Consider the following 12,787-nt stretch of genomic DNA (forward strand, 5'->3'; position numbering starts at 1 on the left):
ACAAAATCAAGACGAACACATACGAAGAGGAAAGAGGTCTACACCTCAACTAACCATGTCTTGATATTCCAATGTCTAGACATGGTTTTACGATCCCATTGATTATGTCTCAAACATCTACTTTCTTTATTTGACCAAACTCAGAAAATATACTTTTTTAGAAATGTATTTATTGTCTTACACACTAAGACCATATCTCTCAATATCTCCAAGGTCATTTACGTTTTATACAAAGGACTGTCTAGATATGACATTAAAAAAATACGCAAACATATTATTTATTACTGTACATGTGGTTTAACTTTAGAAACTTCATAATACACTATATTGGCCTTGAATTTAAACACTTCCTAATCACTGTGGAGTAGTCTACACCGTGTTTACAAGGAGCACATCTTTGGCTCAAGCTGAGCTTCTGTGACCAGGCATGACATCAAGGCTCAGATAACCCAGAACACATCCATCAACAATACATCCATATTTGATCAATTCCATGCAGGACGGATGTGTCTAGCTATGATTTATGATCCAGGTGTACTTCCATTAAATTAACACATTCGTTAGGCTGATTCCAGGGGCTCGTTTTAAAAAGCAGAGCCAATTCTGCCTGGGTCTGAGTGGTATTTCCCCTCTACGTCTTTAGTGTTGGATCTACCACAGTGTGTAGCATTGTCTCCAAACAAGCTATTCCATCCTGGCACAGAGAGACTGCACACCGGGGGAAACAAGATGGAGGAGAGATGCCAACAGAGGTCCACCTGTGCCAGGGGCCCTCTTTCTAACAGAGCAGGCTGGGCCCTGGGCACAGGAAGGGACACTGAGGTCCTTTCAGAGGATTGGAGACTCACTTCCTGCCAGAAAAATGACTTTTCTTTCCTGTTCTTTTCATATCTTTGATAAGGTTAGGGAGATCATAGAAGCTAGGCTTTTTATGTTTGCCTAAAAAAAATCATTTTCCCCACAGAAAAGCAGGATTCGTTGGACCAAGTAACTAGACAAGTTGGGATTTATTTTACATTTCATTCACCTTAATGGAATTTAAATTGGCCTTGAAGCCTGGGGCATTTACATAATCCACTTCATATACCCTCTATGGTCACGAATATGCTCAAAGTAAATAGTATTGATTTGTTTATTTTGGGGATTCCAACTGTATCTACCAAGAGTATCTCGGACACTATCCTTGTCCTCTTATCACAGAATTCAGGTTTGAGACAACCAGGTGCCATAGAGGGTTAACAGAGGATTACAGGGGGTTTGGCGGAGGTCGACGGCGGTTGGCATCCAGAGAAAGGCAGAAAGGGGCCGGTAGAGACAGAGAGAAATGTACCTTGAGGCGCTTTAGGATTAGAGGGTTTATTTGGGGCATGTTGCGCACGGTGATGGGCAACATCTGCTGAGGTCACCAAAGCACAGGTGGCCAGCGGTGTAAGAAAGTCACAGGGCAACAAGTTCACCGGGAGGCCAGGGAAAGGAAACAGGGCAGAATGAGAAGGGGAGGGGGTTTGGGAAGGGAAGGGAAGAAGAAGGAGAGAAATAGAAACAAAACATGAGCGTGAACAGCAAGAAAATGGCAAGGCGGGGAGAGAGGAGCTGGAAGAGAAAGAGAGAAGTAACGAAGTAACAACAGTGCAAATTAGGGCCAGGAGTTGGTGTCAAAAGGGAGTGTGTGATGTGCCTCGATGGTCAGATTGGATACTGATACCACGATATACACTACCTTACTTCAGGTCAAATACTGTACAACATGGTAATTGATCAGATAAAATGCTGCCAGTTTAAGCAATAAGCAGCCCCATTGGGTGTTTGTATAAGAGCAGCAGTTTAGTTATTTAGACATCAATCTCCCAGATCAACTGTACTCCTGCCCCCTGTCATGTTGTAGCTGAGTGGAGATCAGGTAGGATTCAGTCTTGCCACAAAGAGAGTACAGACTTACTGTGGCCAATCCTCCAACACAGGGCTGTACAATACGTCGCTCTGTTGAGATTCACCAGCATTATCAAGTACAGCTTTAAAGAGGGAACAATACGTGCGGTCCATTGCTTTCTCCATTCAAATATAGCAGAACCTGATCTGTACAACTTGACTACTTTTAACAGAGTATATATTTCAAACTTGATGGAAGGCATATTTCGTTTTTTATTTTTTAAAGTTGTCCCCACCTTTTTAATATCAAAATCACCATATTATCTGAAGTTGCCAAAGCAATGTTTCCGTGTCAAAGACGTTTGAAACTAATTTAACATTGATCAAGAAAAATGATATGCTGAGGTATCAATGAGGAAATATGTACAATATGTGATTATTGATAAGTAGAGACAGGGACCATTGCAGGAGCTATCCACCATACACACCCACATGCCGTAAGTTGCACCACCTTAAATTTCCCCCCAAAATAGATGTAAAATGCGGCACGACTGGGACACAGTTTTGTGGGTCACCCACAAACGTCAGAGCCTGACTGGAAATTACAGCAGCCCGGGTATTCACCCGAAGATCCTGTACAAAGAGGCCTTACACCCACATGGGCCACACACCCACATATAATAACTGTTGATATCTACGTCTCACCCTAAACCCCCCCCCCCCCCCCCCCAGGTCCCCCTGTAGGACAAGGAGGACCTAAGTGGAACCACCCGCTGGCAGGGACCTCCCATGCAGTGTGTGTGCCGGGGGCCCCCGAGACGTTTATAAAAACAATCCAATGCACGCACAGTATGGCGGGGCACCAGCACAGGTTGAAGGTTTTAAACAACCCCCTCTGACCTTCTCCCTCTCAACTACACATTCTCTGCTATACTTGTTTATTTAGCCTAAACACATTGCAGAGTATATCAAATAAGCATTATTTTCCACATGCTTTGAGTTGTTGTCATGAGCTCTTTGATTCTTACAGTATGCTTTACTGGGGAAACAAGAGACTTTACAGAAGGCATTACATAATGGGAGGTTGAATTACATTGGAAATGGACTTAGCTATCTGAACAATCCCTAAGCACACAGGAGAGTATTTTTCTTGGCACCCCCACACATAGACCTTTATCACGTAGTGTGTGCTCCAGCAGGCTACCAGTAATTGCCTTGTTTTCACTCAAACAGCCAAGCCCCTGAGAGAAGGCCTGATTTGCATAATGGGGCTGCCTTCCTCTAACAGTATGTGCTGCCCATCAGACTCATTTGTCTTGCCTCTTTTTTTGTACACACTCTGCCATTACAGTGCAGACCCCACAATTAACTCTGTTTATGTCTGTACCTGTGAAGAGAACAATGTTATTTGCTACAGAGAACACATCACAGAGACTCCAACTCTGCATACAATTACATTTTAGCACCATCCACTGCGGCGCTACGGTAAGCGATCGCTGAGGGGCAATTCTTCCAGCAACAAAATGATTACAGTTTAGTATGGTCATCTAGAGTCACTCTATAAACATTCCATGGTATACATTAATTAATATGAGATGATTCATTTACCCTGTGACTGTAGTCTCCACATACGCCCTAGAGAGAGAGATGGATACTGAGTTAGAGACTCCCCATTCAAARGAAAAACCTTGTCATTTTGTAATAAACACTTTTATGTTGGCTGACATTCATTTATACCACTAACATTATGGGTGAATATAGCTCTCGCAGCTTCAGAAAATGTCACTGAAAAACTCACCTTTTCCCCTTTCTGACCAGATTCACCCTAGTAGGTAAACAGAGGTGAAGAAGGAGAMAGGAATGAGTGAAGAGAACAGATCATTGTGAAGAGAGACAGACACATTCATCAACTAATGTCAAATAACAGAGAAGCTGTCAAAACCTGAAAGGAAAAAAAACTTACTGGAACTCCTTTGGGACCACGTTGACCCTAAAAAGTAATAAACAGTATGTCAATCAACAGATTAAAACCATGTAAAAACYTAATGTTATCAAACTGTCAACATTTTATAAGTGCAACCTTTCATTTCACTGTACAATGCATGTGATAAAAGAGGATAAATGGACACGAGGAGAATTCAACGAGATCCAACAGGCACACCAACCAAAGGGCTGCACCAACCACTTGTCATAGCCTGCTCTGCTCCGTTTGACTACACATCAAGGCCTGGGGAGAGCTGTCTAACATCTGTCAGTGGCGCAGGACTAGTTGATAAATGAACCCAGGGAAAGTGCACAGTTGGACACATCAAGCACACTCCATGACCGTGACCCTGGCGCATAGGAGTTCCATAAAGCCATTGTGGAGACTGGAAAGACATAATTTATGCATTTAACAGACTGGCCTTCGGTACCCTTTAAAATATTGTTTGACAGTTTTTGGGAGTGTGGGAGGAGAGGAAAAGTAGCTAATTAAATTAACATTAATCAACATTGAACATTAACCAACCACTTGGAACCGGACAGGCATGCCATTTGTGTTGGCCTAGGCCGGCTCCCTGCATGTGAGCTTCTGTAGGAAGGCAGCACTCCAAACACGCTCCGAGCGAAAGACAGCCGACGTGAATAACCCCTAATAAAACAAAGCCCCCTCATGATAACTCTCCAAGTCCAACAAAGAGTAATGGATTTCTAACAGAGACACAAAGGCCCCTAAAACCGGCAGCTGGCCTGATAAAAGCCAGACCGCTGGCCTGGAGGACCAGACGTAGAAACAGCTTCCAAGGGCACCACAACCATCGTCCAAGAAGAATATAGTCTTTAGGTGAACTGGTTTTTACCTCCATTTAAAAATGAGATTGGAGAGAAAGGTGATCAATAAAAGTGTGATTCAACCTCCAAGAGGAGATGTGTCCAGCGGTCACAGGGCTGGAGGTGAAGGGGTACGGGACGTTCAACAGTCATTGTGTCTCATTCAGAAGCCTCACAGAGAGCTCCACAGGATTCATGTGGGCCTATAACGATGTCAGAGTAATGGGATAAATCTTCTGTATCCCCTGACACCTCAGTGGAGAAATGTGTATGTCTCTGAAGTCTAAATAAGTCATTTTTGAGTGATCCTTTTGGAGAGGAGATTTTTATGGTTAGCCTTTTATGCGCCAATTGATGGTTTCTGTGGTCTGCCTGTTTTATTTGTGGTTCTTTTATACTGTATATTTAGAGGTGCATTTAAGTGATTCCCAAGAATTTGACTCTCGAAGAATTGGAATCACCATATGCATGAAATGCACAAGTCAAACGATTGTTTGCCTTTGCTCCTTTGTGCTTTATCTCGGTCAGTTTTACCTCCAGTCTGATTGAGAACCCGAGAGTGGATTACAGCTGAAAACCCCATCTAGTTAAATACGGCCAGACATTCTCCCTGTCACTTAAAACAGGCAGCCCACTGCTATCCCATTACTCTCCCCCAAAAATATCAGACCACAACAGTGTTTTCCCAATGGATTTAGTGGCTACACTTAGGGCACAAGGTAAACAACCTGCTATGAGGTTCACCTGGATAACAAATGGTGCTTAAGCAGAATTTACCGACGTGCACGTTTATGGTGATCACATTCGTAAGGCATTCAAAACGCATAAAGACTGTGTTTGTGTCCTTTGGGAGTACAGGAGTGTATCTCTACACCACAGACTGTACTGTTTCACATGAACTSCAGAACTGTGTTGTAAAATGATGCTTACCAAGTCTCCTTTCAAGCCATTCTGCCCCTGTGTGAGCATAAAAGAGTGAACGCATGTGGTAAAAGAATCAAATCGATTTCTACAGCGCCGTCTCTTTGAATTTCTRGGGGAAACTTTTTTGAGATATAAATAACACTATAACCTCCGTCCTATAATAACAATAATGATACTAATAGAGATTTTATTACAATAATGACCCTAATCATTATTAACTTAATTATCCTCATCATCATCATAAGGTGGTGGATTCTAGGCTCTTAAAGTACTTCAATTACTCAATTATTCAACATTTGTCAGAAATGGGGCGAAACTCACGGGCTTGCCGTCCAACCCAATCGGACCCTAGGATCAAAAAGAGGGGAAGACATTTCAACGCAGGTTATAAGCAGTTATAACGCACATGGCTGCACAGACCATGGCACTGACATGAACCTACTTATGGAAGGGAAGAGAGGTATTTCCAGGTCAAGACAAAATGGACAATAGAGCATGTTTTGTTTTCAAACTTGACACAAAATTAAAAACAAGCACGTTAAAACGTAGAGAGCTTGGAACTACAAGGTTCTGCATTTTTGTCAAAATAGAGTTYTTGACATAGCCTTGTCCTGTTCAATATTCTCTACCTATATAGTCCTCTAAATACCCCAATTCATGTGGATAAGTTCAAAATAACACAACAGAAAAATTGCTGACACCATTCAAACCTTATTGCAGATAGAACCTTATAGTCCTAAACTCTCGACATAAAGAGCAAGCTTTGCTATTGGACATGGTGCTATTCCTGATTAGGAGGCATAAAGGAGACAGTAGACTGGCTGTWGATTTGAATAAAACAAGACCAATAATCKAGGCACTTATYCACTTAACCAGCCAMGGAATCTCGGTTAACCCAAAAGTAAAATCTCAAGTAATTTGGTCAACTTCGTGTTTACGCAGAATCTGCTCACAGGAGATTACCAGCCATGAAACATCTTACTTCTAACGTTTTGACATTTGGGAGCTTCGACTATATAATAAAGCTCCACTTGCAAAATAGTAACCTAACATTAAAACACAGATTTTAAAGACTTAAAGACTGGGGAAGCTGCAAAGTCTTACCGGGAAGCCTGGGAAGCCTCTTGTTCCTGGCTGTCCCTAAAGTGAATCAGAAATAGATGTTGAGTTAGAGGGATTCTTTTTCTGCTGGAAGATTGAGGTGAAAATCTGGTGAAAGAGGGTCAGCGTGAGAGGGTGCCATTTTTCTCTTCCATAGTAATACATTTGGGCAGAGCTGTAATTGACCTTGACAGGGGGAGTGCTACCGCAGACTACCGGGAGAGCCTCCTGTGGGAGTTGTGGAGGGAAAACCAACTGACTCTCAAAACAAAAGGAAATAAGAGGAAGAAACCCAACACTGAAAAGTCTTAGAATAATGAAAGAAACAAAGGATGGRGCTTTCTGATCGAATCAAGACCGACTGCGAAAGAGAAAAAGCCAAACAAACTGAATCAGTAAATGTCAATAATGATTCATGAAAATGCTTGGTTGAAGACATTCTGCACTAGGTGTGGATATGCTACCCGGCCTGTGGGACTAGAGGAAGCCATTCAATATCCCAAGAAAAAGAGAGGGGGGCAGTAAAGACAAACTGGGAGAAAATTACAAAGAAGAGGTGAACTTTCCTAATGAAACAGACTATATGTCTGAGACCAGACTAGTTATATGAGGCTATGCATGTTTTTCCTCCGAAAGGGATTGTCTGTTTTGGAAAGACATTGAAGGACATGGCTTATTACATGCTTTGCACATGAACCTTACAGACAATCTAGAACACTGATAAAAAAAACAATTCACAATATGGAACAATTTTTTTGCAATCTTGCTGTTGTTCTGTGCTTGAACTTGCAAAAAGTGTTGAGCTGTATGTATGCTCAACTGACTTCATCATTGGTTTATCAAGAGTAACCTATCACATCTAGTTTTATTTATTCATCCTGGTGCTTTTCATTGACTACAGCTCAGCCTTCAACACCACAGTACCCTCCAAGCTCATCAATAAGCTCAGGGMCCCGGTMCTGAACCCCTCCCTGTGCAACTGGGTCCTAGACTATCTGATGGGCCGACTCCAGGTGGTGAAGGTAGGCAACAACACCTCCGCTACGCTGATCCTCAACACAGGGCCCCACAAGTGTATGTGCTCAGCTCCCTCCTGTACTCCCTGTTCACCCATGACTGCGTGGCTATGCACTTCTCCAGCTCAATCATCAAGTTTGCAGACGACACAACAGTGGTGGGCCTGATTACCAACAACGACGAGACAGCCTACAGGGAGGACATGAGAGCCCTGGCAGAGGAAAATAACATCTCCCTCAACATCAACAAAACGAAAGAGCTGATTTTGGACTACAGGAAACAGCAGAGAGAGCACGCCCCCATCCACATTGATGGGGCCGCAGGGGAGAGGGTCAAAAGATTCAACTTCACTGAGGACCTGAAATGGTCCCTCCACACTGTGGTGAAGAAGGCGCACAAGCAAACTRTCACAAACTTCTACAGCTGCACCATCGAGAGCATTCTGTTGGGTTGTATCACCGCCTGGTACGGCAACTGCATCGGCCACAACCGCAGGGCTCTCCAGAGGGTGATGCAGTTAGCCTAACGCATCACCGGGGGCACACTGCCTGCCCTCTAGGACATCTAAGGCACCTGGCATCACATGAAGGCCAAGAAAATACAATTTGATTTGAAGATCATCAAGGACCTCAGCTACCCGATCCACGGCCTGTTCCCCATGCTACCATCTAGAAGGCGGGGACAGTACAGGTTCATCAAAGCTGGTACCGAGAGACTGAAAAATAGCTTCCATCTCTAGACCATCAGACTGTTAAGTTAAACAGTCATCACTACCCGTCTACCACCCGGTACTCTACTCTGCACCTTAGAGACTGCTGTCCTACGTACATAGAGTRATTGAACAKTGCTCACTTTAAAAATGTTWCATAACATTTATTGTTCTGAAATCATTTCTGTAGTTAGAAACAGATAAAATTAGCAGTCCTACAACATTATTTTGATCTCTGAAAATTTAAGCTAATTGATTACTCACTTTATATACTGTATACAGTGCCCTCCGTAATTATTGGGACAGCGAAGAATTTTCTATTCTTTTGGCTCTATGCTTCAAAACTTTGGATTTGAAATCAAGCAATGACTATGAGGTTAAAGTGCGGACTGTCAGCTTTTATTTGCGTGTATTTTGAACCATATCATGTGAACCGTTTAGAAATTACAGCACTTTTTGCACATAGTCCCCCCATTTTAGGTGAGCAAAAGTATTGGGACAAATTCAGTTATATGTGTATAAAGTAGTAAAAAGTTATGTATTTGGTCCCATATTCCTTGCACACAATGACAACTTGTGATTCTACACATTTGTTGGATGCTGTTTGTTTTGGTTGTGTTTCAGATTATTTTGTGTCCAATAGAAATGAATGGTAAATAATGTATTGTGTCATTTTGGAGTCACCTTTATTGTAAATAAGAATATAATATGTTTTTAAACCCTTCTACATTAATGTGGATGCCACCATGACTAAGGATAGTCCTGAATGAATCGTGAATAATGATGAGTCAGAAAGTTAGACGCACAAATTTCATTCCCACCAAAAAAGTATGTTATTGTAATGCTGAGAGGTTAGCATGTCTTTGGGGTATGACATATGTGCGTCTGTAAGTTTCTGATTCGTCATTATTCACAATTAATTCAGGACTATCCGTAATCATGGTGGCATCCACAGTAAACTAAAAATGGGGGGACTATGTACAAAAAGCACTGTAATTTCTAAACGGCTCAACCAATATGGATGGAAATACCCTCAAATTAAAGCTGACAGTCTGCACTTTAACCCTATCATCATTACATCCCAATCAAACGTGCTGGAGTACAGAGCCAATACAAATATGTCACTGTTCCAATACTTTGTAGCTCACTGTACATTTTGTATTCTCGACATAGCTCATCCTACATATCTACTGCTGTGCATACCTTTTTCTTACTTATTTATTGTCCATACTGTCTATACACACCACATGTTTATATTCAGGACTCTGATATTTCTTAATTTTTTGTTCCTGCTTAATTTTTTCTTCTTTTAAAACTTTCTTGGGATTATTTGTGTTTCAGTATTGTACTGTTAGACATTTCCTGCACTATTGGTGCTAGAAATGCAAGCTTTTTGCTGCGCCTTTAACATCTGCTCATCTGTGTACGCGACAAATAAACTTTGATTTTATTTGATTTAGTAAGGATACAGCTACTGAGATTACACATTTGATTTAACTTTGAGGGCTAATTCCAGATGTGGACAACATATCTTAACATACGCTACGGTAGACCAGTCAATATGACAATTGTATGTATTCCATTAACATAGAGAATGAATCTGATACAACTGCATGGGTCCTTTCCCTTTGTTTCCCTATGGTCAGGTTGCAGTAGAACAAGGTCTTGTCTAGTCATCTGTGAAATGACAGTGTGCAGGACACGGGCAGATAACAGGCTGCCTGGCTACCCATCCACATCGCTCTGGCCAACTAATGTTTCTTCTCCCCGATGAGTCTGTATTTGCCTCCCTCCCTGACGATTTCTAGAATGCGAACACATTCTGACCATTCTGATTGGTCCCAGAAACCAATGAGTTGGGCCAGAACCAGCCTACGTGACGATGTTATCAACTTTGATACTCCGATTGGTTACAGACGAACCAATCGCGAATGAGTTTGTTTTGTACAATGCCGCTCATTTTGAAGTCACAAAAACAACTTCTAGGATGGCAGTTTCAGACTGAAGTTTCAGTAGTTTCAGACTTCGCCACCAAATCCACTCCCTTTCCTAAGGTCAAGAGTGAGTCTCTCATATCGACCTCACCTGCTATGGGAAATCACCCTTTAAGTACCCTTGCTTGACTGGTTCTCTGTGTACTCCTTCACTCTCCTGCTGTGCTTTACTTCCTCTGTAGCCTGGTGTTCATTAGAAATGCCTTATTACCGGCCAGGGTAGTGGGCACACAGGTATGTAGCTAATTGTCAATTGGGAAAACAGATGTCTGGTCCTCCTGAGTAGCCAGTTTATTGGCTCTACAACAAGGTACTGTAACCCCGCAGTCCAGAAACCAGGGCGGAACAAGAAAACCTCAAAATAAAACATGTCCAATTCTTCACAGCATAATCAAAAAGGAAATTGCACAACTGAGGTCCAACACAGTAACCCTTTTGTCTGTCTACTAATAAAAAATAAGAGAAATGGAGAAGAAAGGAGTTGAATCAGGATAAAGTCTTATTTTATCTCACGAACATCAATTATTTAATACAATAGGGACCATTGGGTTCTGGTGTCTGGAATACTTTAAAAGGTATAGGAATGTTTTCACTTCTCATGCTGAGGAAACACGGAATGATCCAGATTACAGCCAAATCGAAGCTCTGGCTTCCTCAGAAAATGCCAAAGTACTCTCAAACAACCTGTAATTATCAGTCTTCAATCTCCATTAGCTCCGTGGTGGACAAGCTCAAGAACTTGTTCTGGAAAGTCCTGACAGGCAAACGTAGAATCTCTGGTATTTGTGCTACAGTCTGTGGTCATGAGTATGGGGCTCACAATATACAGTGGGGAGAACAAGTATTTGATACACTGCCGATTTTGCAGGTTTTCCTACTTACAAAGCATGTAGAGGTCTGTCATTTTTATCATAGGTACACTTCAACTGTGAGAGACGGAATCTAAAACAAAAATCCAGAAAATCACATTGTATGATTTTTAAGTAATTAATTTGCATTTTATTGCATGACATAAGTATTTGATCACCTACCAACCAGTAAGAAATTCCGGCTCTCACAGACCTGTTAGTTTTTCTTTAAGAAGCCCTCCTGTTCTCCACTCATTACCTGTATTAACTGCACCTGTTTGAACTCGTTACCTGTATAAAAGACACCTGTCCACACACTCAATCAAACAGACTCCAACCTCTCCACAATGGCCAAGACCAGAGAGCTGTGTAAGGACATCAGGGATAAATTGTAGACCTGTACAAGGCTGGGATGGGCTACAGGACAATAGCCAAGCACTTGGTGAGAAGGCAACAACTGTTGCGACAATTATTAGAAAATGGAAGAAGTTCAAGATGACGGTCAATCACCCCGGTCTGGGGCTCCATGCAGATCTCACCTCGTGGGGCATCATGATCATGAGGAATGTAGGGATCAGCCCAGAACTACACGGCAGGACCTGGTCAATGACCTGAAGAGAGCTGGGACCACAGTCTCAAAGAAAACCATTAGTAACACACTACGCCGTCATGGATTAAAATCCTGCAGCGCACGCAAGGTCCCCCTGCTCAAGCCAGCGCATGTCCAGGCCCGTCTGAATTTGCCAATGACCATCTGGATGATCCAGAGGAGGATGGGAGAAGGTCATGTGGTCTGATGAGACAAAAATAGAGCTTTTTGCTCAAAACTCCACTCGCCGTGTTTGGAGGAATAGAAGGATGAGTACAACCCCAAGAACACCATCCCAACCGTGAAGCATGGAGGTGGAAACATCATTCTTTGGGGATGCTTTTCTGCAAAGGGGACAGGACGACTGCACCGTATTGAAGGGAGGATGGATGGGGCCATGTATCGCGAGATCTTGACCAACAACCTCCTTCCCTCAGTAAGAGCATTGAAGATGGGTCGTGGCTGGGTCTTCCAGCATGACAACGACCCGAAACACACAGCCAGGGCAACTAAGGAGTGGCTCCGTAAGAAGCATCTCAAGGTCCTGGAGTGGCCTAGCCAGTCTCCAGACCTGAACCCAATAGAAAATCTTTGGAGGGAGCCGAAAGTCCGTATTGCCCAGCGACAGCCCCGAAACCTGAAGGATCTGGAGAAGGTCTGTATGGAGGAGTGGGCCAAAATCCCTACTGCAGTGTGTGCAAACCTGGTCAAGAACTACAGGAAACGTATGATCTCTGTAATTGCAAACTAAGGTTTCTGTACCAAATATTCAGTTCTGCTTTTCTGATGTATCAAATACTTATGTCATGCAATAAAATGCAAATTAATTAATTAAAAATCCTACAATGTGATTTTCTGGATTTTTGTTTTAGATTCCTTCTCTCACAGTTGAAGTGTACCTATGATAAAAATTACAGACCTCTAC

The 12,787-nt window shown here is 42.5% G+C and overlaps 1 protein-coding gene across 1 annotated transcript in view; it reads right to left on the reverse strand.

Moving 5' to 3' along the window:
* LOC111951857 (collagen alpha-1(XIII) chain) overlaps positions 1 to 12,787 on the reverse strand; it is a 60,716-nt gene that overhangs the window by 31,610 nt on the left and 16,319 nt on the right. Inside the window, exons 6-12 of the mRNA XM_023970119.2 lie at positions 6,709 to 6,744; positions 5,926 to 5,952; positions 5,611 to 5,637; positions 3,833 to 3,859; positions 3,668 to 3,694; positions 3,478 to 3,504; positions 1,331 to 1,396 (exon numbers count right to left, since the gene is read on the reverse strand). Coding sequence (XP_023825887.2) covers positions 1,331 to 1,396; positions 3,478 to 3,504; positions 3,668 to 3,694; positions 3,833 to 3,859; positions 5,611 to 5,637; positions 5,926 to 5,952; positions 6,709 to 6,744 — 237 coding nt within the window. The remainder of the gene's footprint in view (positions 1 to 1,330; positions 1,397 to 3,477; positions 3,505 to 3,667; positions 3,695 to 3,832; positions 3,860 to 5,610; positions 5,638 to 5,925; positions 5,953 to 6,708; positions 6,745 to 12,787) is intronic.

This window comes from Salvelinus sp. IW2-2015, linkage group LG25 (assembly GCF_002910315.2).
Source record: "Salvelinus sp. IW2-2015 linkage group LG25, ASM291031v2, whole genome shotgun sequence".
Taxonomy (NCBI): domain Eukaryota; kingdom Metazoa; phylum Chordata; class Actinopteri; order Salmoniformes; family Salmonidae; genus Salvelinus; species Salvelinus sp. IW2-2015.